Here is a 24,758-nt window from a genome sequence, read left to right as displayed (position 1 = left end):
TTCTGTGTTGTATTTATACCTTTTTATTGTATGAACACAAGAAAATACATAATATGTGGCTCTTGCCTGACCAATGGGTAGCGCAGAAGCAAGAAAGGGGGAAAAAAAAAAGTATGAGTGGACAGAAGGACTCCATAATCCTGACTCCTGGAGACAAGAAAAAACAAACATGTGCATTCAGGTCAGTAGAGATCCAGAGCAAACATATTTAGACGTCTATTTTTATGAAGGTGCCTTTTTGTTTGCTATCTGGTACCTGATCTACTCATCAATGTACTCAAAGGGCTCCGGGGGCTCAGGCTCTTGTTCCTCCTCCTCGATTTTGGGGCCGTGAGCCGACACGGGCTCCACGAGCTCTTCCTCTTCCTCGCTGGTGTCCTTCATGATGATGATGCCGCCTGTGTGCAGCTAAACAAACACACGCAAAAGACCTGTGACATCATCATTTTTACAACGAAGGCTTATATTTGGTGAAACGGTTGGCGATATTGTGAGGTGAACGAGGTCATTGGCGTTCCAAAGTAAGCGCCGCAATCATGAATGAAAGGAGATGCGCATGTTGAATCTTGCAGTGCGGCGGACACGGCGCAGATGTCCAGCCAGGTCTATAAAAGTGTTCACTTCCTTTGAATGACAAAACAAAGCCTTACAAGGAGAGCGAGCCAATCAAAAGAGCACACGGCCTTTGACGGATGACGCGGCGGGCCGATTGGCTGGAGCGTTGAGAGCACGGGCCCGTTGAAGGCAGCCCTTTGATCGGCCTAAACGCTACCGCTGCTGAGTCACTTGCAGCTTTAACAATATTTCATGCGTAAACTCGCAAGTGTTGGCTGCTGTGTGATCGATAACTTCCTGTTCTTCTTCGTCTTCTACATGAGGCGCTGGCCTGGCATGTTTTGTGCTAATAATTGTCTTTACTGAAAGGCCGCTAACTATTTAACACGCAAATAGCATCATCAGGCTCTAGGGGGTGCATCAAAACAAACAATGGAGCCATATGTCAAGATGGTCATAACATACGAGCTTTGAGGGGGATATTTATAGTCGACAAACCCCGCTTGGTCAACATTTTTCATAACCCTAACCCAAGGATACAGAGACTTTTGTCCGCGTGTATGTGAAAGTACTCCAAGTGGTGCGTAGTTGTTGGAGCAGCTGCGGTAGGTTACCTGTTTGAAGGGCTGGTAGCGACACGTGTCAGGCATGTTGAGGACTTTGAGTTGGGCCGGCATCACTCTGGCCGGGTTCTCCAGCAGTTGGAAATTGGGCTCCGCCTCCTTCTTTTTTTCTTTTTCCTTCTCCTCATCCTTTTTTTCCTTCTCCTTCTCCTTCTCCTTCTCCTTCTCGCCCTCCTGCACTTCCTGCCGCGGCACGCGCACAAGCACAGTTAGTTTTCTTTCTTCGTCTTAACAGCTGATTTATTAGCCAGTAAAAGGGCCATAGAAGACAGTCTCGGCGAAACAATGAAGGTTCGGTTCTTTTACTGACAGTTTTCCCTCATTCTATTATGTTAATTGGTGCTTTTGTTCTATCTGTAAGTTAGACATGTTAAAAGTTAAAGCCTAGACGAATGATCTCAAGAGTTCGGTAGGGCTCCTGCATTCCCCTATAACCAATAATCAATCTTGAGGACTGCAGCGGGAGCCAGAAAATTCCTCATTTGACTGAGTCACCAAAGCTGAGATAACATACAACATGGCAGGCAGAACCAAACAAGAAATCTAAATAGGCATGCCGGTCGGTCAAAACGCGTTTGTTTTCAAAAGAGAATAACGCAAAACCTCCCGGACGCACTGGACGAGTGTCATGTCTTAAAAAAAAAAAAAAAAAGGCACCAACCACTTCCATCTTCTCTTCCTCCTTCTCTTTCTTTTCCTTCTCCTTCTTCTTTGCTTTGGCTGTGATGGAGAGAACAGCAGTGGAGACCTGCCAGGCACACAAACAAAGATAAATAGTGTAATCGTTAGAAGGCATTAACAAACGGTGTCAAATGAAGAAGCAAATGGCGGCTCCAAATTAATCACCTTCTCCTTCTCCTTCTCCTTGGGAACCTCCAGAGCTGGCGGGTAGGCGAAGGTGGAAGGTTTACAGTTGGAGCGATACTGCACCTTGGGCATCTGGATAGGACGACATGCAGCAATCATTTGACTGAATTTGGAGGTTTGATCAGTTATGAAGAAACTACAAAGTTACAGCAAACTCCCCTTGTGGATAAATCTATTCACACTTTTACTTGTTTTATCATTATGGACAAATAGGACACCGCTATAGCAAAAATGCTCAGGTAACGACCAATCACAGCTCAGTGTGCTCACGTAGCGCTTAAAAGCTGAGCCCTGATTGGTCACTTCCTGAGCAGCTATGGTATTATTTACAAGTGGCAAAATGACCGCACTGTAAACGGACAAAAATGGGCGGATTTAGCTGCTTAACTCATACCATGTGAACAAATTAAAATACATAAAAATACATCCTTGGTAATGAAAGCTTTACAATGGATTTTTGACCTGTATAGCTCTTCAGTTAAAATGGATTTTTGATGTTTATAGTAGTCAATGGCAGTCAATAATTTCATCAGAAATCTGTGCATACTGGAGGGGCTACATAGAAGATATGGATATGGATGATTTTGAGTTGAGGCTATTCAGAATGAGTCATAATATTTTAGATATTCAAAATATCACTCTTATGGTTAAATAGTGGAGGATGATTAACAACATGTCATATAGTGTATATTTGATGCCAAGATTTGGTCTTTGCACACTTTCAATCAAAGTGGGGGAAAAAAACACTTAAAAAAAAAATCAGTATGTGCCAATCAACTACTTTGCTCACAAATGTGATAGTTTTTCTTTTCTGGAGGAGAAAAAAAAAACACGCTAGTCAGGAAATGATAGATCCTCATCTGCGGTAAACTCTAATGATGGTGTTGTTTAACTGTTAAGGTCAAGTATGTGTTTAGATTTAACGCAGACCCGCAGCTTTGATTCATGCAGCAGAGATAGACAACTCCAGCGTGTCACAACATCTCAGCGCAACCACGATGCCTGCTTGCGTTATCCTCCTCGATAGCTATAGCTAACATTTTGAAGTTAACATGGTGAGGATTACTTAAAGGTTGAAATGAAAAAATAATCCAGAGTAAAGAACCTTTAACCTGGTGCTGGTTAAACTATTAAAATATCCTCGGTGTTCTGTCCGTACCTTGAGGTCCTTGTTAAGGCCGATGATGGCGGTGGGTGTGAAGGCCAAGGACAGGAAGTGGGAGAGGGGGAACCAAAACCAGAACTGTGTGAAGACCAGCAGGCCCACTACTGACGGCATGTGTGTGTGACCGGTCCTGGACTGCAGGGAGATGCTCACGTTTCGACCGCCTACAACATAAATGGCACAACGCTTGGATAAAAGACACTTTGACCACATTTTAAAACGGATTATACTATTGGTTATTCCATCGAATAATCAAGTTATGTCCCACATATTTTTATTATCTTCTATACTTATACATTTGTAGACACCAATAAAATGTGCCCATGCTAAAAGGTTAGCATTCAGATTAGAATTAGGACACTAGCAATGACCATTTAAGGTCAACAAACACTATCGTTTAGTTCACACTTGCATAATGTTACATGTACTTGTAACATGTAATAGTGCTCCTAGGAGGTCAATAACTTCCTGTTCTTCTTAATCTTCTGCTTCTTATTCTTTTTGACAAGCAGACATTGGACATTTCATGTTTAATTGGCTCTTGTTAAAATGTGAACACTATTGATTGTTTGTATTCTCTGAATATAGCCCTAGTGCTTTTTGGGAAGTTCCTTCCTTCATTTTGGAAAGCTCCGTGTGCTAATATTGTCTTGAACGAAAGCCCGCCAACCACTAAATCTGTACGTGTTTTAAAATAGGCACATCTTCATTCATTTGGCCTCTATGTGGTGCACATTTTAAAAATTGAGGACCTGGCTTGGTCGACTTTTTCCTTCAGCCTGAATATAAGGCGATCGTGGATTTATATATATATATATATATATATATATATATATATATATATATATATATATATATATATATATATATATATATATATATATATATATAAATAAATGTATAAATATATCTTTTTTGACAGAGCAAGACACTGTGCTGGCAAGAGTTGATGACAATCAAAAATAAAATCAAAAATTGAGTGTACTGGTGATGAGCAGTTAACACAGGGATGGCACATGTACACTGCAGGTGTGACAACACGACCATTTGCAAAACAAGAGATGATGTTCGCCTCACATCATCTGAGACTGGAAAAGCAATCCGACTTGAACAAGGAAGAGGGACTGTTGACACACAAGATAAATGGAAGGGTGGAGGGTCCCTAACTATACATCATTGGCATTACTGCTATAAATCATGGTGATTCGTGACTGACTGTGAGCCAAACCCTTTCAAATTTGGCACAAGATACGGGAGGTGAGAGGTTAATGTCGGGACCGTGAATCGATTGATCACGTTGAGGCTTGTAGACAACACAGACATACTGTCATGGAAAGCCATAAAACCAAAGAATGCATTGTCTGTAACATCCTGCATTCAATCACACATGCTTCATGTACATTGTGTCTGCTTTCTTTTCCAAAAAATAATTCCTTATCGGGTCAGATGAAAAGGCGGGAAAACATACTTGAGAATTTTTTTTTTTTTTTTTAAAAAGCTAATTTTAAGAGTGCTCATCCTTAGAGATGTTAATAACTGGGAATCCAATTTCAAAAATATCAAAATGTGGCAAGGGTTAAAAAAAAGAAACCTGACTTCTTCCAGGGACTGTATCTCAACAGGTTGAAAACGCTTCAGCGCAAACGCCCTCCTTCTATCAGAATCAAACAATAGGGTGCATTTGAAAAAGTTCACAAGCGAAGACAGCGACAGGAAGGACGGATAGGAGGGAACCAGGATGAATCTGTCATGTCCTGTCGTGATGAACAGAAATGATGGTTCGCCAGAGTGGGTCATACCATTTCAAATTAAATCAGCAAAGACAATAGAAGTAACTCCTTCTTATCTGAGGTCTATCAACCAAATTAGCCTTGGCGGAGTGACATGAGCGAGCGTCGAAACTTAACTGAACGCTGACCAAAATGGGTCACACAGCCAGGAATGTACTTAATAGTCTCTTCAAAAAATGGCAGCAGGTTAAGAACACTTGACCAGCGAGTTCCCCAAAAAGGAGTTGATTTCAAGTACAGTGGGACCTCTAATATACTAATAACAAAGGTCATTTTATTTTTACCCTTTCCTGTGGGAAAATATTATCTAAATGCCAAAAAGTGGGAGGTGGACCAGCATCCTAAAACAGATTGTGTTGGACCTCTGAGGTTCCAGTTCTATCATAAACCAGGATTACATATGTCTCTAGGGAACCGTCACAATATATTGTTTACAGGTGTGAAAGTGTAAACGACGGTTTGATACCAATTGGCAAAGGACATCGGGAATTCTTGGCGCTTGTCTAAAACTCGGATAGACAATAATAAATGAATTTAAAAATGTGTTATTTAATTCAATTTTCAGAAAACGTAATAGATTCCTACATTTCAGAAAATGTATCCTAAAGAAAACTAAAGGGAGCTAATTCATTGTTTAGGCTTTCATTGACCTTTTTAGGACATGCTAATGACCTTGGGAGCACTCTGAACTTTTTGTCAGAACAAAGTTGTATGTTGTCCAAAATGAATTGAAAATAAATCATAAAAACAAAAAATTAACATAATGCAAATGTGAAATGTTCAATAAACTTATGATGAAAAATATTTCAGTAATGTTTAGAGTCTTAGACTTTAAGAAGTAACGCCAATCTGACTGGCTGAATCGTAATTGACCAATATATGCCATTTTATGCAAGACTGGGGAAGGGCTGTAATTGGTTATTCAGAGTAACCAATGATGTCTTTGATCCCTTCTGCAAATAATATGTTGTATGAAGGTTTGGAAACATAACATTACGCCTCTTATTTGCATTGGAGTGACCATTCGTTTTATAGAGTTCTAGGAATGTTCAACATAGCATCAGTTCTTTATTTGCAGCATTTACTTGTAATTTAATGACAGTATCGTCATGTAACTAAGTAAGTTGTTGCATCCATTATTCCTGTCGCAAATTGTTTTTGTTGGATGGTAGGACCAGACTACACTTTCACTTTATTGTATGTTCTTGAATGCATCCTTCAGATCATTAATGTTGTTTAGTTTTGGGCATGGCAAAGCTTGCTTAAGTGGTTAATTTGATAAATATGAGATAGACATTTTGTTGATACCCTATAAGCAGTAGATATGTATAAGAAGTGATTTAAGTAGACATACTGCTCCAAATGTTTGTTATAGGAATCACTGACTACTACCGGTAAATATATACAAGAAAGTGAGATGTGCAGAGAATGAAGGAACATGAAACAGGGACCAACATTTCCTTCGTGATGAGGCACAAATAATGATAATGAAACTGAGAGCTAATCACCTCTGCCAGCCAAATGAAAAGCAATTACCACGACACCTCAAAACTTGCAAATAGTAGGAAACAAAATATGCTCGTAATACATCTGAAAGAGGAGGGGTGTGTTTTCTGTCTGAACGCGTTTAAAATCCAGATCCCACAATGCCAGGAGCCCTAAAAGGATTCATAATCCCTACATGTAGAGACCGGGAAACAAGGCTACAGTGTGAAAAATGATCTACGCAATAAGAGATTGTCAGGATGCTCTCAAGCAAGGTCATGATGGCATGCTGATGACTGCACTTACTGCGCCTCGTTTGATCTATGACGTGGCTTTTGTCCATGGTCAACAACTTAAGGCAACCAGGAAAATGACAATTCTCAGGAGAGCACACGGCAGCATGTGGTGTGTAAAAAGATGGCTTCTTTCGACATGAGCACAACGAATTTCATACTGCCAACAGAAAAATCCTGCTCCTGCCAGTATTGAAGGCTTTGTGTATACATGAGAAAATTGGGTGAGTGCTGAGCTAGGACCTCACACGTCAAGCCAGTTTGTGCGCTTGAGTCCACAAACAGCGGCGTAGGCCCACAAACTGCAGAGACGATCAGACAAACGCAATTAACAGCGGGACACCAACGGGCCAGATGGCCGAGAGCGTAGCAGAGCCGCGCTAAAAGCTGGCTGCTAATGAACCTTAATGTGATCTGTTCCAGAGTCACAGAGCGCGGGTGGCCAGGCGTGGAGGCTTACTCTGCTTGCCTGAAGGAACTCAAATTAGGAGACGCTCATACGAAACCACTGACGGACGTTAACGCTGCTTGTTTTACAAGGTGAATACGATTTTCACATCAGGGTGACATCTGCCATTTTGATCAATAACAATGCAAGTGAAAAACGGCGAGGTTATTTTAAATTCTTTGCTGCTGCGTCACACTGGTCACTTGCTAACAACTAGCTGTTTTGAGAATGCACCTTTGATTTTTTAACTCTAAAGGATGAGTGATAAGTGAAAGACTAACATTTTTTATTTCAAACTTATACGACTCCTGGTAAGAAACAAATATTGCATAAAAATGGAACTGATATTAAATCAATTATGATGCTCTTACTGTACAGAGCAGCTAGGTTCCATTTCTGGTACAGCGGTTGTTATACTGGTATTCATCTACTCAAAAGGTACTTGTAATAAAGTAATCTTTCAAAGATTGCTGAGAAGTTTCACGGGGTTTGCTCATATGCATTTTGACAATTTATTAACATTAAGAGGCACAATTTCTTCTGAAACTTTGGTGAGAATGGAAAACTGTCCAACATTTTGGGTGCCCCATATTGTTGTGTCCACTGAGTGGCTTGAAAAATTTTGAAACATAATATACAGCACACTGACCTGCATCGAGGATACCCTGGGCCAGGATGGCACCGAATTTAGCCATAACATCATCATGTTTGTCGTTGATGACCTTCGCATAAAGCTGTCTGAACTGATTCACCTGTTGACAAAAGGAGAAAGTATATTACTATCCATATCGTATGTTGTGATAGACTGATATGATGTTTTCAGGATACCAATAACTAGTAGTCAAAATGGGTGATAACCATTTGGAATGGATATTCATTTTCATAATCATCACATTCAAAAGGGTAAAAATATCTTCATTGAACTTGACAAAAAAAACTTGTCATAAACTGCATGTGTGTAGAAGAACTTTTCAGATGTGTTCATTACAATTATTTTTTTAAAAAAAAAGCAGTTTTAAATTTATAACAAAAAGGTCAAAGAGCAGTAGTCAAGTGAAAAGAAAAACAAAAAATAGAAAAAATGAAAAGTAAATACAGTAAATGTAGTTTACTAGAATGAATGTTTCCCAAAATTTCCAAATAATTTAAATGTAAAATTTTCACATACAGTATCTTGATTTTAAAACATAAAACAATCGGTGCAGCAAGTTCCAAAGGTCAGTAGTATTTTTTGTAAGTTATGTTAAAATATAAATAACAAGGTTAACACCATTTTAAATGGGTCTTTTATTGGCTGTGAGATGTTTCTAATAAAAGCCGCTACAGCATTCTGTATTTTGATAACTAAACGGCCTAGCTGATAATCAGTCTTTCATTCATTACAGGCACTGCTTGAAAAGTGAAAGCAAGTCTGCTTATTTCCTCTATAGATATTATCGGACAAACTCTGACTTGAATGAGGCTGTTCAACTAGCATGCAGTGCAAAACACGTAAAAGCAACATCCGGATTTCCATAAACCGGAAGAAGTACAGCAAATGCGAACTTGTGTGTGTGTGCCTATGTCGATTGGGGGGGTGTTACCTTAAGAGACATAAGGCTGCTGTCTGCAACTAGTTGAGCTATAGATGACAAAGACCCTAGCTTAAAATAAACAGTCATGGATGTAATACTGACAAACATTCCACTGTTTGGGGAAAAAGGCTCTCCCATAATTCTGCATGGGACCTTAGCTTAAAAAAAAAGTTTGTGGTACAGTTAAGGAGTCTCAGAAAAGGTGTCTGGCATTTCTTAACTGTCGGTGACAATATATTAGGTGCTCACAGGGTGAGTGTGTCAAGTTATACTAGGACCGCTTATTTTCCAGTTGAGCTATGGCGTTTTCTTCAGTCTATCTTCGAAAATGCTTGAATCCCTGAATTTCTCTCTGGTATTCTCTTTGCTATTCTTCCATACAAAGACACCAAGATTTGATTGAAATGACTAACATTTTTCATGAACATGAATAGGAGTATAGGATATCCATTAAGACAAAGACCAAGTTGAGACAAACCTTGGGGCAAGTGACTTCTGTTTGCTGGATCATGATGAGTGCGGAGGCAATGAGAGCACCTTGTCTCACATAGTTCACCGGGTCGTTGGTCATGGGTTCCAACAGATTGATAGCCTCCTGTACAAACAACCACCACAATTAAAAAATGTGTTCAAATCAAGAGTTTTTACTAGATCCAACTCATGTTTTGACGAATTTATAAAAAGGAGGAAAAAAAAGATCACTAATAAGCGCATTTTTATAAGTGCCATTTGTAACTGCAACATTGGCGTAAGCAGGACGAACATGTGTGCAGGACAAATATTATTAACAGAGGAAACAAGACCATTCTAATGAATGAGATTAGTGGCCTCCATATCTGGTTGCCCAGGACAATAGTATTACAGTTAAAACAAGGACCGCCTTCCATTATTTGCTCCTATCAAAACAGAGATGTTTTTTCAGTTCTCGCTCTGCAAATCATTGAGCTTTCAGGGCTGTAAAATTTATTGACAAGCTAGGAGAGAGGTGAGCGCTGTCCAGTCAAGGTGAGAAACAAGGTTCATGACCTGCCTCTTGAGTCATGTAACAATTTTAGAGGGCAAAGCCAACATCATTTGACTACATTGTGGTCCTCGTGGTTTGTTAGGTCAAGGGTTCACTTGAGGATGAGAGGTCCGCGAAATGTCTTTCACTGCCCAGTTATAATGGATCTTTCCTTTTCAGTTATCAAAGCATTGTTTGGCGCAATTAATGAGGACATTATAAGGACATTAATTCTTGTGATAGGTGTTTGTGTTATCAGTAGTGGAATTTATGTTATGCTTTGTATTTTATTTTATTTATTTTTTTAACTGTGACTTTGTGTGCAGAGGCTGCCATCCAGATAACTTCTTTTAACAACTCCCTTGCATTGCTCACCTTATCACCAAGATTTGCTTTGTTTTGAATGGCAGATCCGCAGGATGAGCTTATCAACGCATTTAATGGTATACTGTATATTTAAGGATGTATTAATGGGTAATGAATAACACCAGCAGTATTTGTATACAAAATTGTTAAGACTACATGGGGGGGGACACACCAAATATCGGGCATTTGGCCAATTATAGTTGATTATTATTATTATTTTTTTTTTCAATCGGCTGGCCAATTAATTGCTAGGGCCCTAATCGAAATAAAAGTTGTCAAATAATGAATAAACTACTCTTTAACAATGGAGTCGTCAATAATCTTCCTCTTTGCATGCACAAAAGCGACAGTGCTGGAGCAACATTTTCCAAAGAACAAGTTGTATAAATTACAACAAAATAATTGATTCCTTTAAATAGGTGACCTACTTTTCTCGCAACAACACCATCAGTCTCACAATAAAAGGCTCTAATAAGCTTGGGCAGCAGTGTATACACACTCAGCCAGTCTTTTTCTAACAAGCGCTTTTAAAACTTGAAATGAAAACTAATGAAGGCATCATTTATATTGGTACATGTTCATTGTGAGCCAGCCTTGAGAATTTGTGGTTCATTTTGATAACACCCGTAGTCAATTCATTCTATATAGTCGATTGTTGCTTAAGAGTCTGATGTGATTGTTACTTCTCATTTGTTCTGATTTTCCAGTATCACTGCAGATCACTCATTGAACGTCAATTCTACATGTACTTTTGATGTAACAAGGTCGCTCACCTTGTTGCCTGTTCCAGCACAGCAGATGCCCAAAGCCATAGCAGCACCACAGCGGACGTGTGGGTTGTAGCTCTCTGACAAAAGGGACACAACACTGGGACACTGCTCAGGAGTTCTGAAAAAGAAAGTAAAAATAATTGTGGTATTGGAGTCCGAAAATGTCACAAGATGGCCATGATATTCATCTTTATCAAAATATAACATATGTTGAGTGCTTTGTAATATGGACAATCTGTTGATACAGTTTGTTTCAAAAAATGCTTTAGGAATTGAACAAATGAGCCACTTGAACTCAAACCAGCAAAGCCAGACTGTAGATCTAGCTGTGTTAGAGGTCTGTTAGGGCCATCTTTCAAAAAGAAGGAATTTGTTTCTGTACACAACCATGACGGGGGAAAAATGAAATACTGTGTTTGGTGTTAAGAAAAACGCAATGTGGTGTGAATTGTAAGTCTTGTTCCACTTAGATATAAGAACTAAAATGGTAGATCTACAATGAAGGTGTTCCATTGTGCCACACGTTGCCAGGTGGCATTTAGTGGAAAGCAAAAAAGAAATCAAAGATGGCTTATGTAGCTATTTTGTGGGTACCTGTGGCAATTTAGGGGTTATCTTTAATTGTCATTGGGTTGCTATGAGAGTGTGTCCCAAATTATTATAAAGACATGTTTTTTGAACAAGCAAGCAGCTGGGTGTGAACTCAAAAGATGAGGTCAAACACACAAGAGGATCAAACTTGATTCACATTGCGCTCAATGACTGACCTAGACGGTCTCTTGATTTAATTTAGGGAGATAAACTATTCTATTCTGGTAGTCATATGATGTCCTCCAATCCCACCTGTGATGTCCTCTGAATGTATCATTGGACTGTTTAATTAAGTAGTAAATCATGGTGTGCATGCCTGAAATGTATGAAGAGGAGCGGCAGCAGCTGATAGAGCTGCGGTTTAATCACCCCTTCGGTCTACATATCCCAAGCCTTTGGAAGGAAAGTCATGGGGTAAATGAAAGTGGCAGGAAAACAGATTATCGATGTGTTTGTGGCAATGTTTCAGAGATAAGATCTTAAAACATGCTTCCTGACTGTGACACATTATCCTTTACATACAGACCGAATACACATGGACAGTGTTGCAATAAACAAGGCATGATATAGTATGACTTTTATAGGTAAGCTCTGCATGTATAAGAAAAATATTTTGGCTAAAGCGGATAGTGCGGCGACAACTCTTTAAGGACATATAAGGGAACGCATTGGTAACATTTTTCACGTTGTCGTGTGCGGGAAATCATTCGCCATCTGTTAAGTCTTTTGCATATTTCAATACTTCCCATCTGCTTTTACAATTTACTGATAATGCAAAGACTTTTGTGGCTTCAGTCATCAGGACTGTGAAAAGTGTACATAGTGGTAAATTTGTGTACCAGTAAATGTACTACTACTTTAGCCCATATACTGCTAATGTTTGTGTAACTTCTAATGGAGGAGAGAGGGGGAAAAAAATGGCAGATCTAAACAGTGGGGCGACTGGGTTGGAGAAAATGACCCCCCAGAAACCACTGGCACGTGGCCACCATGAAGACATTCATGTTATGCACACAGCGTGACTCACCGAGAGCGAGGGGAGGGAGGGGAAGAGGGGAAAGAGAAGCAGTGATTCCAAGCTCTTCAGAGGTTGGAGAGCGAGAAGGAAAGAGGTAGGCAGAAGCCACAACATCTGAAAGTTCTAAAGGTTTGATGATGGGAGGTGATGTATAGCCAGACATTTTGCCCATCATGGACATGGAGAGAATTGTCTCATGTTCTCACATGGGAGGGCTACAAATATAATGCCGCTGTGCTCTGAGTCTTTTTGGAAAGTGGACCTCCAGAATTGAAACATCTATGAGCAACCCCTTCTACAGAGGTAAGGAAGCATTGGAAAAACTATATTTTCAGCATGTTAAAGGATGTGTCTTGTTTTTAAATCAATAACTATGTATTGGTGCGTTAACTCGCAGCCTTCTGTGTACTTGTGTTGAATCTGTTGAAAGACGCATACATTAAAATTCTAGTAAGTCATCTTATAATTAGCCTGCTTACTTACTGCTTAAAAAAAATGTCAATAGGTACCTTTAATTGAATTTCTGGCATCTGTAAAAGCATATAAACATGTCTTTGTGATTGAATGAGTTAAAACAGATCTTTTCAAAAATTTTAAATCTTTCATTAAAAAAATTGTAGGAAAATTATATAAGACTGTACATTGCTGTTCCACTGATTAATCTGTTTGTTCTTACAGGTGGAAAGAGTGGATAGCGTAATCTGGCAGGAAAACCACACAACATGAGGACTCCAGATGGTGTCTCACTGTGGAAATATTTCATGTCTCTGGATTAACAATACAGGAGATTTTTCCACAGTCATCCAAAGGCTGTCAGAGTTTAATTCTTATTTTATATTTTTTTTAATAATAGTATATTTCCCAAAGGCATGGGGCATCCGGTGCAGTCGCCCTAAGCTTTTTAGCATACTTACTTGCCCTTCTCAGTGGCTACCAGTGACAATGCTGACCAAGCCTGCAACATCACAAAGAGCAGAACCCAGACCCACAGTAAGACCCGCTGGACCCTTCACAGCACTATGTCCCAGTCAGATGTGGCTCCACTGGAGGCTGACAGCTCGCTATCAGAAACCTCTGGAGTTCAGTTAAAGTGGGCTGCCCTGCTTATTATTCTGGTCATCATTCCCACCATTGGCGGAAACATCTTGGTCATCCTCGCTGTGTCACTTGAGAGAAAACTGCAGAATGCCACCAACTACTTTCTGATGTCACTTGCTGTGGCGGATTTACTGGTGGGACTCCTGGTGATGCCAATTGCTCTGGTCACTGTCCTCTACAGTAAGTTAAACATGCATAATACTAGCTGAGAAACATGACTCCAAACAAACATGGAAAAAGTCCCTAAAAATGAAATCCTAAAGAGCATTTGAGATGGAATGGTAAGGAAGCATCTAACAGGAAATACATTCCATACATTTTAATTATATTGTAGCAAGTGTATATTAAATATGACTTCTATGCATTTTGCTGCTGAAGATATGCTTCTGCTTTATTGCAAATAAAACAATGGTTTTGGTCGCAAATAGGCTCGAATAAAATACATGGTTGACTTTTCTTTTTTACATAACAATTAAGAAAGCCAATTACATTTGAGTCTCGCTCTTCAGACTAAAGTCAAATGTTTTTGTAACATATGTGAGGACTGTATATAAAAAGACCATTACTATTCCTTAAGAATTTATAATATTGGTTGTAACGTCACGTTCTTGGGTGGAATGACCAATTTTTCATTTTAGCAAGGAGCAGTTATGTTAAAAACATGTCAATATTCAGCGATCAAATGTATATAAAATATGTTAGAATCGGCTTTTTAACACTAACAGCAACTTTCAGACATAGACTAACATTATGACATTGACAAAATAGTTCTAACACTAAAAATGTCAAAAGATATAATGAAAACCTATGAACAAATAACTGAAGGAAACTGACCCTGGATTAGCTTTGTATTTGACTTTAAAGGAAATAACTCAGAATCCATAATGTGTGGTCATTAGGTTTTAATATTTTAGAGAGACAACTTCCAGAACAATTGCCATACCAAATTCAATCAAGTTTTATTTGTATAGCCCTAAATCACCGTAGTCTCAAAGGGCTTCGCAGATGAAAAGATGTCATGTCGAGACTTCTTTTGAAAAAAGAAGTCATACAGAGACATCTTTTTGGTGTAAGGTACACAACAGCATCCCCTGTCAAAGCTCCCAGAAGGGGAAGGAAAAACCCAAAAACCCCAATAAACATATCTGTATGTAACTACTGGAAACCAAGAATAAAATTATCCGAGGGTCCCTCTCCAAGGTAAAAAAAAAAGGTGCGGGAATAAAATCTTAAGTGCCAAATGAATGCCTGGAAGTGAAAATAAACATGACTGTAAGTCTCCAGGACATCTAGATGAATAGCTTTTAGCAACATCAACATCCAATGACCACTCCTCTTTCCAGCGCAGCCGTACCTCAGTCCAACATATATAAACAAACAAGGGTCTTCTTATTGAGTGCCATTAATAATCCCCGACTACAGCTCCCACTTCCCACTACAAAACCGGATTAAATTACTGCATGAAACCCTAAAGTATGCCCTTTTTTTTTCTTTTTTACAATTACTGCAGGTGGAAAATAACTGTTATGAATGTCCATCCTGTACTTTTTCTTTAGATTCTGGTTGGCCACTTTCAGACTTCATCTGCCCTATCTGGCTCTTTCTGGATGTGCTGTTTTCAACTGCGTCCATCATGCACCTGTGCGCCATCTCATTGGATCGCTACATTGCCATCAAGAAGCCCATACAGCACAGCCAGTACAAATCCAGATCGAAAGCCCTGGTCAAGATAGCACTGGTGTGGCTTATATCCATTTGTAAGCATATCACTACGCATCTTCTTTCATGCTCTCGTACATTTTACTCATCTCTGTAGCCATCTTTACAACGACAAAATTCAAACACTGGCAAGGTTTTGAAATACATTTCTTGACACAAGATCCATGGCAGACCTGCTTTATAGGCTCATAAACACAGGCCGGATGGAATAAAAGTAGTTGCAATATAAACAGTTACATTCTCTGCTGCGTTGGGAACGACACAATGTGGGTTAGGTATACCGGAAGAAGCAAGATCAAATTAAAATAAATAAAAATCAGAACAACAGATGTTACCAACAATGTGTCATACTGGGTTAGCGATGCCAGTTTAATAAAGACTCACTGGCCATGACCACTGATGTGTGCATCCCTCCACTGGAGAAAACAGTACCGGTCCTTTCATATTTTACTATAAGGGGTATCAGATTAACAGATTAATTGTGATCAAGTTCTTTGAGTGATAGCTGAAGCTTTATTTTTCATCATGATTGATCACATTTTTAATTTGTAACTTTATTCTGTCTTTATGCTGATTTTTTTTTTTTTTAGTATCGAGCATCTTGTACTTGAGTTGTTAGAGGTTAGAAAACAACCAACCTGAAGAGAAAATTCAGGAGCAGAAGGAAGATATTAAAAATGGAAGAACATTTCAAATGCGTTAATTAGAAGGGAAAAAAAAAGATGACTACTATGAGAATGGTAGAATGACATGCATTCTTTCTCTCTAGTTAAGCCTACCACATCAATGCAAAACAACTGCCAGCTGTGGCTGCAGTCACAAAAAAGATGCTAATACAGTGAGCCCGACCAAAGCGCTTTGCCAAACTACACCCTAGAACACCGCACATTCGAACAAGTCGGCGACAGATATACGAACAAATCGGGGATAGCCAGGACGGAGGATTTTTTTTAATGTTATTGTCCATTTATTTGGTCACTTGCACACAAAAATAGCACTATTAGTTTCTTGATTTGTTTGAATTTACAATTGGCAAGGTATTTCACATCTTATAAAACAGGGAAGACTCAGACATGCTGTTCTTAATCTTCTTCAGGTATAGCCATCCCTATTCCAATCAAGGGGCTCCAGAATTACCAACCCGGAAACAACGTCACCTTCAACAGTAACCACACATGCCAGCTTAAAACGGATACCTTCCGGGAATTCATCATGTTTGGTTCCATGGCAGCATTCTTTATTCCACTGATCATAATGATGGTGATCTACCTTCTTACTGTCCATGTGCTACGCAAAAAAGTTTATCTACTAAGGTCAAAGGTGATTCAGCGCTTCAGTTACTCGACAGTGTCCACAGTATTCCAGAAGGAGTATCCTGGGACTGCTCATCAAATTGACCATTTTGATGCACTGGACAGGTCTTCTAAGATACAGGAAAACCCTAATGTGGGCTCAGCAAAGCTTCCTAACATAAGCGAAATCCCTTTTCGTAGAATGTCCACCATGGGGAAAAAGTCGATGCAGACTCTAAGCAACGAGCAGCGTGCCTCAAAGGTGCTGGGCATTGTCTTCCTCCTGTTTGTGGTCATGTGGTGTCCCTTCTTCATCACTAATGTCACCTCAGTACTATGTACCAGCTGTGACGTTAACATCATCTCCCGGTTGATGGAGATCTTTGTGTGGGTGGGCTACATATCATCGGGCATCAACCCGCTGGTTTACACACTCTTCAACAAGACGTTTAGGGAAGCATTCACACGCTACATTACCTGCAACTATAAGACCTGCACACATCATCGGCCAGACAAAAATGTAATGGCCTCAAACGTTTCTCGGACTTTTACGAGAATTTCATTCAGATCTTCCATGGCCGAAAATTCCAAACTGTTCATGAAGAAGGGCATGAGGAACGGCATTGGGCCAGTGAGCCCCCAAAGTCCGCTGAGATGCCAGCCACTCGCCCAGACATCAAGCAGTGTTGTCTTAGATGCACTGCACTTTGCTGACAATTGCGACATCAAGCAGGAAGAACATGTGAGCCGTCTATGAAGCTAACATAATCCAATCAGCATGAAAGCATCAAGAAGGGGCCTGTATCTAGCTGAAAAACAGGTTTTTCAAATTAAAAACAAAATGATACAACACCACTAATTCTTCAAGCTGGATTGATTGGACTGTGTTTGACTGGGACTTTGCGATGTACTTTGTACATGTACAAGTCTACTGCGGTTGACTTCCCAACTGTACATTGTTACGGCACAAAACATTTTATCATTGTATGCCACTGCCACCATTTGTTTACATCACTCAAAGACAAACAGGACAGTGTGTTAATGTTGACACAAACTGCTAGCCATCTACTGTAAAAGTCTGTAGCTTGTTTAATTAATTAGACCATTTACTATATGACAAGAAATACCAAATTAATGTCAAGTACTTACAAGTGCAAGGTAAAGAAACACTTGAGCTAAACATATTAAATTCTCTAAGGGTTTTTTTTTTTTTTTAAATATCAGATCCATTCAATCTATAATATTTGTAATGTTTACATTCTGTCAACTGTACAGGAAAAAATGCACTTGATTTGGACTACAAAGATTCAATAAAATGATTTCAGACCATGCAATTCTTTCTAATCTACAGAGAGATTATGCATTTTGAATTGGCTAAAATGTGGCAACAGGCCTATTTTTGCATAAAATGGAAACAAAAATGAAACAAAACACATCACTAAGACTATAAAGATACTGAATAAATTGTGTTACTTAACATAAGTGTGTCTTCTCTCTGAAACATTCATTTGTCTTGATATCTACAGTTGATGCTCACTGTTAAGAAACAATTTGCACATCAACACACAAGGGGGGGGGGGGGGGGGGGGGACCATTAAGCTCTTAGCATGTCATCTTCCATGCTGCTAATTTTTTTTTTTTTTTTCATATTTCGAAAACTGGATGATGGGGGGATGGCTACAAGCAGTGTTTATACGACATGCCCAACATAAACAAAAGTCATCCATTGTCTTCAGCCTAAAAAAAAACACTGATATCCCTTTAAAAGCAACATGACTAAAAAAAAACAGCATTTTGTTCTAACACAAACATACCACCATCCTAATTCAATGCCATTGGGGTAAACAGACTTTTTAAAGCAAAAACTGGATGACAAAAACGTGCCTGATCAAACGATAACGTTTAATTGTACACAAAGATGGGAAAAGCTACCAATAATATATATACAGTAGACCTATTGCATAAAGTAAATACATGAATAAATCAAACCCTGTCACATAAAAAAACCCACCTCTGATATTATGGTACACTCATCTCATCAAGCTACTTCTGCAGGTAACTTAAGTGTTAAAATATAAATGATAACACTTCTGCCTTATTACTTGGACCATCTGGTCAGAGTGAAGTGAATCATCCAAAGAGCTATGTCAACCGCAAGAAGAGCGCAGGAGTGCATTCCATAGGCTGCGAGGCTCCTGCTGATCAAGTCTGGTGACTTTGTCCCAAATACATCGCCATGGCAATCGAATGGAATAATCATTCCAGAAGAACATTAGCGGGACAGAATTTTCTCTAGGGCCTTTTTCTCCAAAGGGGTCTCAGCTGAACACTCTTTTCAGGAGTGAAGTGCTGACTGCAGACTGCTATGTGCTATTACTTCTCACAACAAATACTTACCAGCCACAACTTGAAACGCCATTAATTTTGGATCAAAAAGAGCATACCAAAACACAACATGTTCGTTAATGCATATTGAATGTTTAAGCTTTTTGAAAATGTTAGGGGGTTGGAAAAAATGTTTCTCTTTCCAATTCATGTCAATAAGTGCCAGTAATAGCCACCTATCCCCCGAGAAGCGCAAGTCCACCATTTGTTTATCATGTTCAGACTTCAATAATAGTATCTACACTTTTAAAAAGTAGACAATAAACTTCAGTCTCGGCACCTTACTTACAACCACTAAGTTAACATCATACCAAAAGAATCCCTAGAGATATCACTGACATGAATGTGTGATAAATGAAACATATATACAGCAGTGTAAAATACAAAAACAAAGGCCACTTGTAGGTATGATTGAATTGTAAAGGCATCACCGTTAATCCAGTCTGGTTATTACCTGAACAAGATGAAACCAATGGACTCAACGGCTGCCCTCCTGACATCATCATTCACGTCACTCACCTTAAAGTAAAGAAATACATTACTTCAATAATGCAACTGTATGCAGTGTGAATGTCTTCCAAACCTGCAAATGACCTTTAACACTTCTTTAAAGCTAAAATGAGAGGCCTACAATTGATAGGAGCATGCAAATAGTGCCATCTTGAGGACAGATAACTGCAATGAATTCATATGCATGCCACCTCTAATGGAAGCGTTAAATTGTATCTAACCACTAAACGTAAAATAACGTGTAAAGTGTAAATTGATTAATAATCACACATGTAATGACATTTTACTTCAGAATATTTTACATACCTGGAATTTGTTACTTATTCATAATCTAAAGTAAACAGATTTGTAAAGTGAACCGACCAATAAACACTTACAGCAACGTGAAGCAGGCGTCGGATGGCTTTGTTGTTCCCAGAGCCACAGTACGCCATGCCTACGGTGTACATACCAGATCTCCGCAGGATGGGGTCCTGAAAGTTAAAAGAGGAAAAGGGCGCTCTAAAAATGGCGTCTGAAATAGCAGCCATGCTTTATAGTATTTGATGGAAAGTGTTTGAAGCAAAAATAAATAAATAAATAGTCCACACATTTCTTTTGAGTGGAAAATACAACAAATACTGGTAGCCATTACTGAGCTTTACCTTGTCCCTGCAGAGACTCTCAATGAGGGCATCGGCCTCCTCCATGCGCCCATACATGACCAGAGCGATTCCCACTGCCAGACCACGCAGGATTTTTTCATGTTGAGTCTCCTGCGCGTAGCCCACCATGTCCTCAATGGCCTGAGCTGATTTGGAGCCCAGCATGACTAGACCTAGGGCCAGGCCAGCAGCCTCCCCTGGAAGGACACATGATAAGTGACTCTTGACAAGTTCAATATATTTGGTAGGAATGTGCAGGATAGAAAATCGGATAATAAGCATAACAGCATGCTGAATCATTTTAAGACCTTCTTCTGAATATCTATTCATCAATCAATTTTCTTTAGCTGCTTGTCCTCAGGAAACTAATATATGTTAGATAACTGCAAGTTTGCAACTGCAAATGTATTTTTAGGGCATGAGAACCAATGTTGTTTCCACATACCGGTAACAGCATCATCCTGATACAGATTGGATTTAAGGAGGTCATACACGTCCTGTCTAGCGGTTCCCAATGCAGCCAGACCAAGACCGAGAGCACCCCCATGACGAACAATCTGTTCAAAAGCACAGCATCAGGTAAAAAAAGCTAAATAATGACCTAAAGCATAGTTACATATCGAGATTTGAGTGTGCAAACACTTAAGAGGCCAACTTACATCATTGCTGGCATTTTTGAGCTGACTGAGCAGATAATCAATGATGTCTCCGCCATGATTGGCATGGATAAGGCCCAAAGCGTACAGACCTCCTCCTTCCTGGTAGGCAGAGCCAGGGGAGGTGTCCTTTGGCAAGTACGTGGCCATTAATTGAAGGGCCTCTTTTTCATGACCCTAAGGAAGAAACAACATGAATTTAACAGCAAGAAGCACTGTATACTAATTTGAAATATTACTTGCAAACTATGTTCTTTGTTTTCTATTGATTACTGTCAATGTGACAAACCTTGTGAATGACACCAAGGCTTGCTGTTGCTGTAAATTTTGCCCAGTTGGTGGCTCTGGCAAGCCATTCAAGGTTTTCTCTGTAAACAAGTACAAATATTAGCTTGAAGCGTCATTACTTGTGGACACATTTCTCTGTGTAACATTTCTTCCACTGAAAAAAAACTTACCTGAGGAACTGGTCACTTGTGGTACCAGTGTGCATGAATGAGTTGGCTATGACAGTGGCAGTGTGGCACACTGAATTTCGTACTGCATCCTGAAATAAGATGGGAGATTTGACATGAGAATTGCATTTCAATAAAAAAAAAAAAAAAAACATGACAGCACCTATTTGGCACTCATTTTTGCCTTTATTCATTACCTTTGTGTTTTTGAGGATCATAAGATCAGTGTTGTTGTTTCGAATTAGGAACTGCAAGTGCAACTCAATGGCCATCTCCCCGCTGAGAATTTTGATCATCTTGGCATTCTGGTCCTTGGGCTCATCCTTCAATGAATGTATTGAGACGCAAGAATACGAGTTCACTAACAACTTCGGGATTCTCTGAACATAACAAACGTGACAATATCCTTTACCGTGTCTGCTGACTTTCCTGCAGGGGAGCTGCCAGCTTTGTCATCAGTTTCCATTGTGTCACTGGGGAAGAAAATTTTTAACACACACAGGCAAATGAAACAACATAATGTATGTTGAATTCTAATGTAATCGGATAGGAGAGTTGTTCATATTTATTCCAACTCTCTTTCATCTATAACTTCATGCTCACCTTTCTTTTGCTGTAGTGGACACAGTGCCTGTATTAGTAGAACCAGGAACTGCTGGGATGGGTGTTCCGACCGTTCGCAGGTTTTGGATGACAGAGGAGAGAAACTGCTGGCTGGCACTCTCATACAGGTCAAAGCAGATCTGGTAAGCCATCAGCAAGTTGTCCTCCTTCACCAACTTTTCCAAGATGTCGCTAACAGCTTGAGGATCATCCAGGAATATTAGGCACTATAGCAGTAGTAGGAAACCAAAAAGATTAGAGCTGATCCAGATTCAGCAGCTCACTAGTGTAGAATTAAGTGAGTTTTGTAAGAATAACTAAAATGGTAATGATGTTTTGAGGACAACATTGGTGCTTGGTCACCTGACAGACATTGATGAAATCAGGCTTCTCCAGGTTCATATAGAGTTTCACCAGAACCCGTAGCACCTCATTGCGAAATTTCTTGTTTTGCATGAGGGACATGCACACCTTCAGACTATAGGCAAGAAGCCCACTGACATCATTCTGCACAGGAGATTGTGGGAGAAAAATAAAAAAATAAAAATTCAACAGCCATTACCACACTCCATCTCTCTCATATGAGTTGCAAGGGGTAAACTAAGTGCATACTGATTCTAAGATGGTCTTCTCAAACATGTCAAGGCGACGAGTTTCCAGGGCAATGCCAATGGCCTGTTTGTACTTGTGGTCGTTGAGGCATCGCTGGAACATCTTGTTGACGATGCCCTCAAGGCGGGGGTCGATACTTTTCCTCTCTTCATCCTCTGGCATCTCAGCGTTTTCCACACGCAACTTGGTGTAATGGTCAATGCATTTGGCTTGGGGAAGAGAACAGTGAATTGTGAGAAGTGATACATTCCTTTATCTTGCCGAGCAAACCAACCGCCATCATCTTAATTACAAAACATACTGTAATGACAATCTTTCATCACTCACCAATGATGGTCTCCACATATTCAGTGTCATCTGTGACATTGAAGAGATCTCCAGCGCCAAGTGCGTAGTTAAGAGATTCCTCAAAGGCTCCAAGATGATAAAAGACCTTAGAGGCCACCAGAGCAGCAAATTCTCTGTTCCGGAATGTCTCATCTTCATATAAGACCTCGCTTCACACATAAAACACAGAGGACAAAGAAAAAAAAAAATGATCGCAGAAGCATACCTTTTTCACAACATCTAATAAGTTATTTCTTTAATGGACAAAGAACAATAATAACAGTATCATAACACAATAATAATAACATGCATATAATAAATACAATAAATACATGCAATGTGGCTTTTCTGGAGAAGTACAAGGCCAATACAAGATTCCTAATCCTCAACAATGTATTTGTTGTGAAGATCTCAGAAATCTCAACAATGAGCCATCAACACACATATGTAACCGGTTTTGACTGCCATTTTTGGACTTAAGATATAATTTTCAAATTCTTCTAGTTTAAATACACACTGGAGGCCTTGGGTTATGATGGTCCCAAAATACAACATGTCAAGTTTACAAATAGCATGTGGCCCCAGAGAGCCCACTTTTTTGGCCATCCATACTTATTTCATTTGATTGTTTCATAGATTAAAAAAAAGTTATTTTGTACATATACTGTTATTATGACTTAACTACTGCTTTAATATAAGTTAGTTATAAACTTCAGCACATGATGTCACCACTTCAGGAACAGAACTACACCAAGAAGTCCTTATAATTACATGACTACAAATCCTTGGTAAGAAATATACTTCCACTTCAAATACCTACTGTAATTATGGTTTAAAATGGAACTCTAAACTGGGACGCCCCGTTGTTGCATTGCTAAAGTAAATATTAATAAACTCAAAGCTGCTGCAGAAACAGTTTCCAAAATTATGCCACTTACATTTTGTCAACAGATCCGGAAATTTCAGCCCAAAAGTCATTGACAAGGTAGTCAAGCTTCTGCAGTGCAAAAACCTGCAAAAAGAAATGAGACACATTTCTTAGACAGTATATTTGAAGAGGTAGCTCAAAACCTGTGCTTCGTGTAAGGTGCCCTACCTTGAGCTGTGGTTCCTCCTCATCAAGGAGGGAAATAATTCCAGCTATGGGAGATGACAATGCAGTGTTTAATTCCACTCTATGAGTTTTAATGTCAAATATTACATTGTTTTGGTGTAGCTTATTGTCAAGCGCATTGGTAGTCAGTAGAGTTTTTCTATACTATTCAATTGAGCCACACATTAAATGAAAGCCGACACAAAAGCTGTATCAATAACTCAACTCATTTTCATAGAGAAGAATGCTCGATTTGATTTGCCACCGGAATAAAAACATTCCTTCAGTTGTGTATTTTCGAAGTGATGAAGAATTCTTCAAATGATAATGAGATAGGTAAGTGTTACTAGTAGATTTGTAAATAAGCAGTGCATGGTAGCCCATAATAAGTCATTGCAATCATTTAGTAGAAACGAATCTCTTTTATGTATTTTTAAAACGTGGCTTCACATTTTAAAGTTCATTGTTGCGTCTTGGTAGCTAACGTGTATAGACTATCGACAAATATAAGTTTAGATTTGTAGGCAAAATGCTAACTGACAACATATAGTGATCTGTGTGACTCAGCTAAATCAATGGTAGCTAGCTAAACATGAGGCTAACAAAAATTATTTCCGTCCTCACAACTTACCGGCAGATGTTATCATGGTTTGCCTGTATTCCCCTCCTCTGTCCTGGGCTAAGTATTCAACAATGCCGATACGAATGTATTTTTTCAAAAATTAGCCACGATAAATTCCCAGGAGATGAAAACCAGTGTCACTAAACGTAGCCGCCGCTAACTTCTTTTTGACAAAGCAAAGAGGCCCCAAAGGC

General features: G+C 39.3%; 2 protein-coding genes across 2 annotated transcripts; one reads left to right on the top strand and one right to left on the bottom strand.

Annotated features, from left to right (window-relative positions):
* Nucleotides 1-24,746, bottom strand: psmd1 (proteasome 26S subunit, non-ATPase 1). Its single transcript, XM_088426326.1, has 25 exons — nucleotides 24,574-24,746; nucleotides 23,946-23,989; nucleotides 23,788-23,861; nucleotides 22,850-23,019; nucleotides 22,523-22,731; nucleotides 22,274-22,417; nucleotides 21,911-22,137; nucleotides 21,720-21,780; nucleotides 21,505-21,630; nucleotides 21,311-21,399; nucleotides 21,142-21,220; nucleotides 20,856-21,029; nucleotides 20,642-20,753; nucleotides 20,197-20,393; nucleotides 19,930-20,025; nucleotides 19,497-19,561; nucleotides 10,943-11,057; nucleotides 9,279-9,395; nucleotides 7,876-7,978; nucleotides 3,205-3,374; nucleotides 2,025-2,117; nucleotides 1,840-1,926; nucleotides 1,170-1,361; nucleotides 257-408; nucleotides 1-147 (listed from the first exon to the last, which is right to left on the bottom strand). Exons 1-24 carry the CDS (start codon nucleotides 24,587-24,589, stop codon nucleotides 262-264), a joined length of 2,907 nt encoding a protein of 968 aa, XP_088282452.1. The 5' UTR covers nucleotides 24,590-24,746; the 3' UTR covers nucleotides 1-147; nucleotides 257-261.
* On the top strand, nucleotides 12,634-18,045 carry htr2b (5-hydroxytryptamine (serotonin) receptor 2B, G protein-coupled). Its single transcript, XM_088425752.1, has 4 exons — nucleotides 12,634-12,851; nucleotides 13,227-13,826; nucleotides 15,203-15,403; nucleotides 16,462-18,045. The coding sequence occupies exons 2-4, from the start codon at nucleotides 13,568-13,570 to the stop codon at nucleotides 17,412-17,414; spliced, it is 1,413 nt and encodes a 470-aa protein (XP_088281878.1). The 5' UTR covers nucleotides 12,634-12,851; nucleotides 13,227-13,567; the 3' UTR covers nucleotides 17,415-18,045.
* Nucleotides 24,747-24,758: the final 12 nt, after the last annotated feature.

The sequence above is a fragment of the Hippichthys cyanospilos genome, chromosome 10 (genome assembly GCF_059441005.1).
Source record: "Hippichthys cyanospilos isolate Australia breed blue-spotted pipefish chromosome 10, RoL_Hcya_1.0, whole genome shotgun sequence".
Lineage (NCBI taxonomy): Eukaryota > Metazoa > Chordata > Actinopteri > Syngnathiformes > Syngnathidae > Hippichthys > Hippichthys cyanospilos.
The sequence above is the reverse complement of the archived record's forward strand: the minus strand, read 5'-3'. Positions and strand labels throughout refer to the sequence as shown.

Excerpts from the sequence above, each read along its gene's own strand:
- htr2b (XM_088425752.1), top strand. The coding sequence starts at position 13,568 with ATGTCCCAGTCAGATGTGGCTCCACTGGAGGCTGACAGCTCGCTATCA. Across the intron at positions 13,827-15,202 it reads TCTGGTCACTGTCCTCTACA|ATTCTGGTTGGCCACTTTCA; the intron begins GTAAGTTAAACA and ends CTTTTTCTTTAG. Across the intron at positions 15,404-16,461 it reads GGTGTGGCTTATATCCATTT|GTATAGCCATCCCTATTCCA; the intron begins GTAAGCATATCA and ends AATCTTCTTCAG.
- psmd1 (XM_088426326.1), bottom strand. Across the intron at positions 20,394-20,641 it reads TCAGGATGATGCTGTTACCG|GGGAGGCTGCTGGCCTGGCC; the intron begins GTATGTGGAAAC and ends GTGTCCTTCCAG. Across the intron at positions 11,058-19,496 it reads ATTGGTTTCATCTTGTTCAG|AACTCCTGAGCAGTGTCCCA; the intron begins GTAATAACCAGA and ends TTTCTTTTTCAG.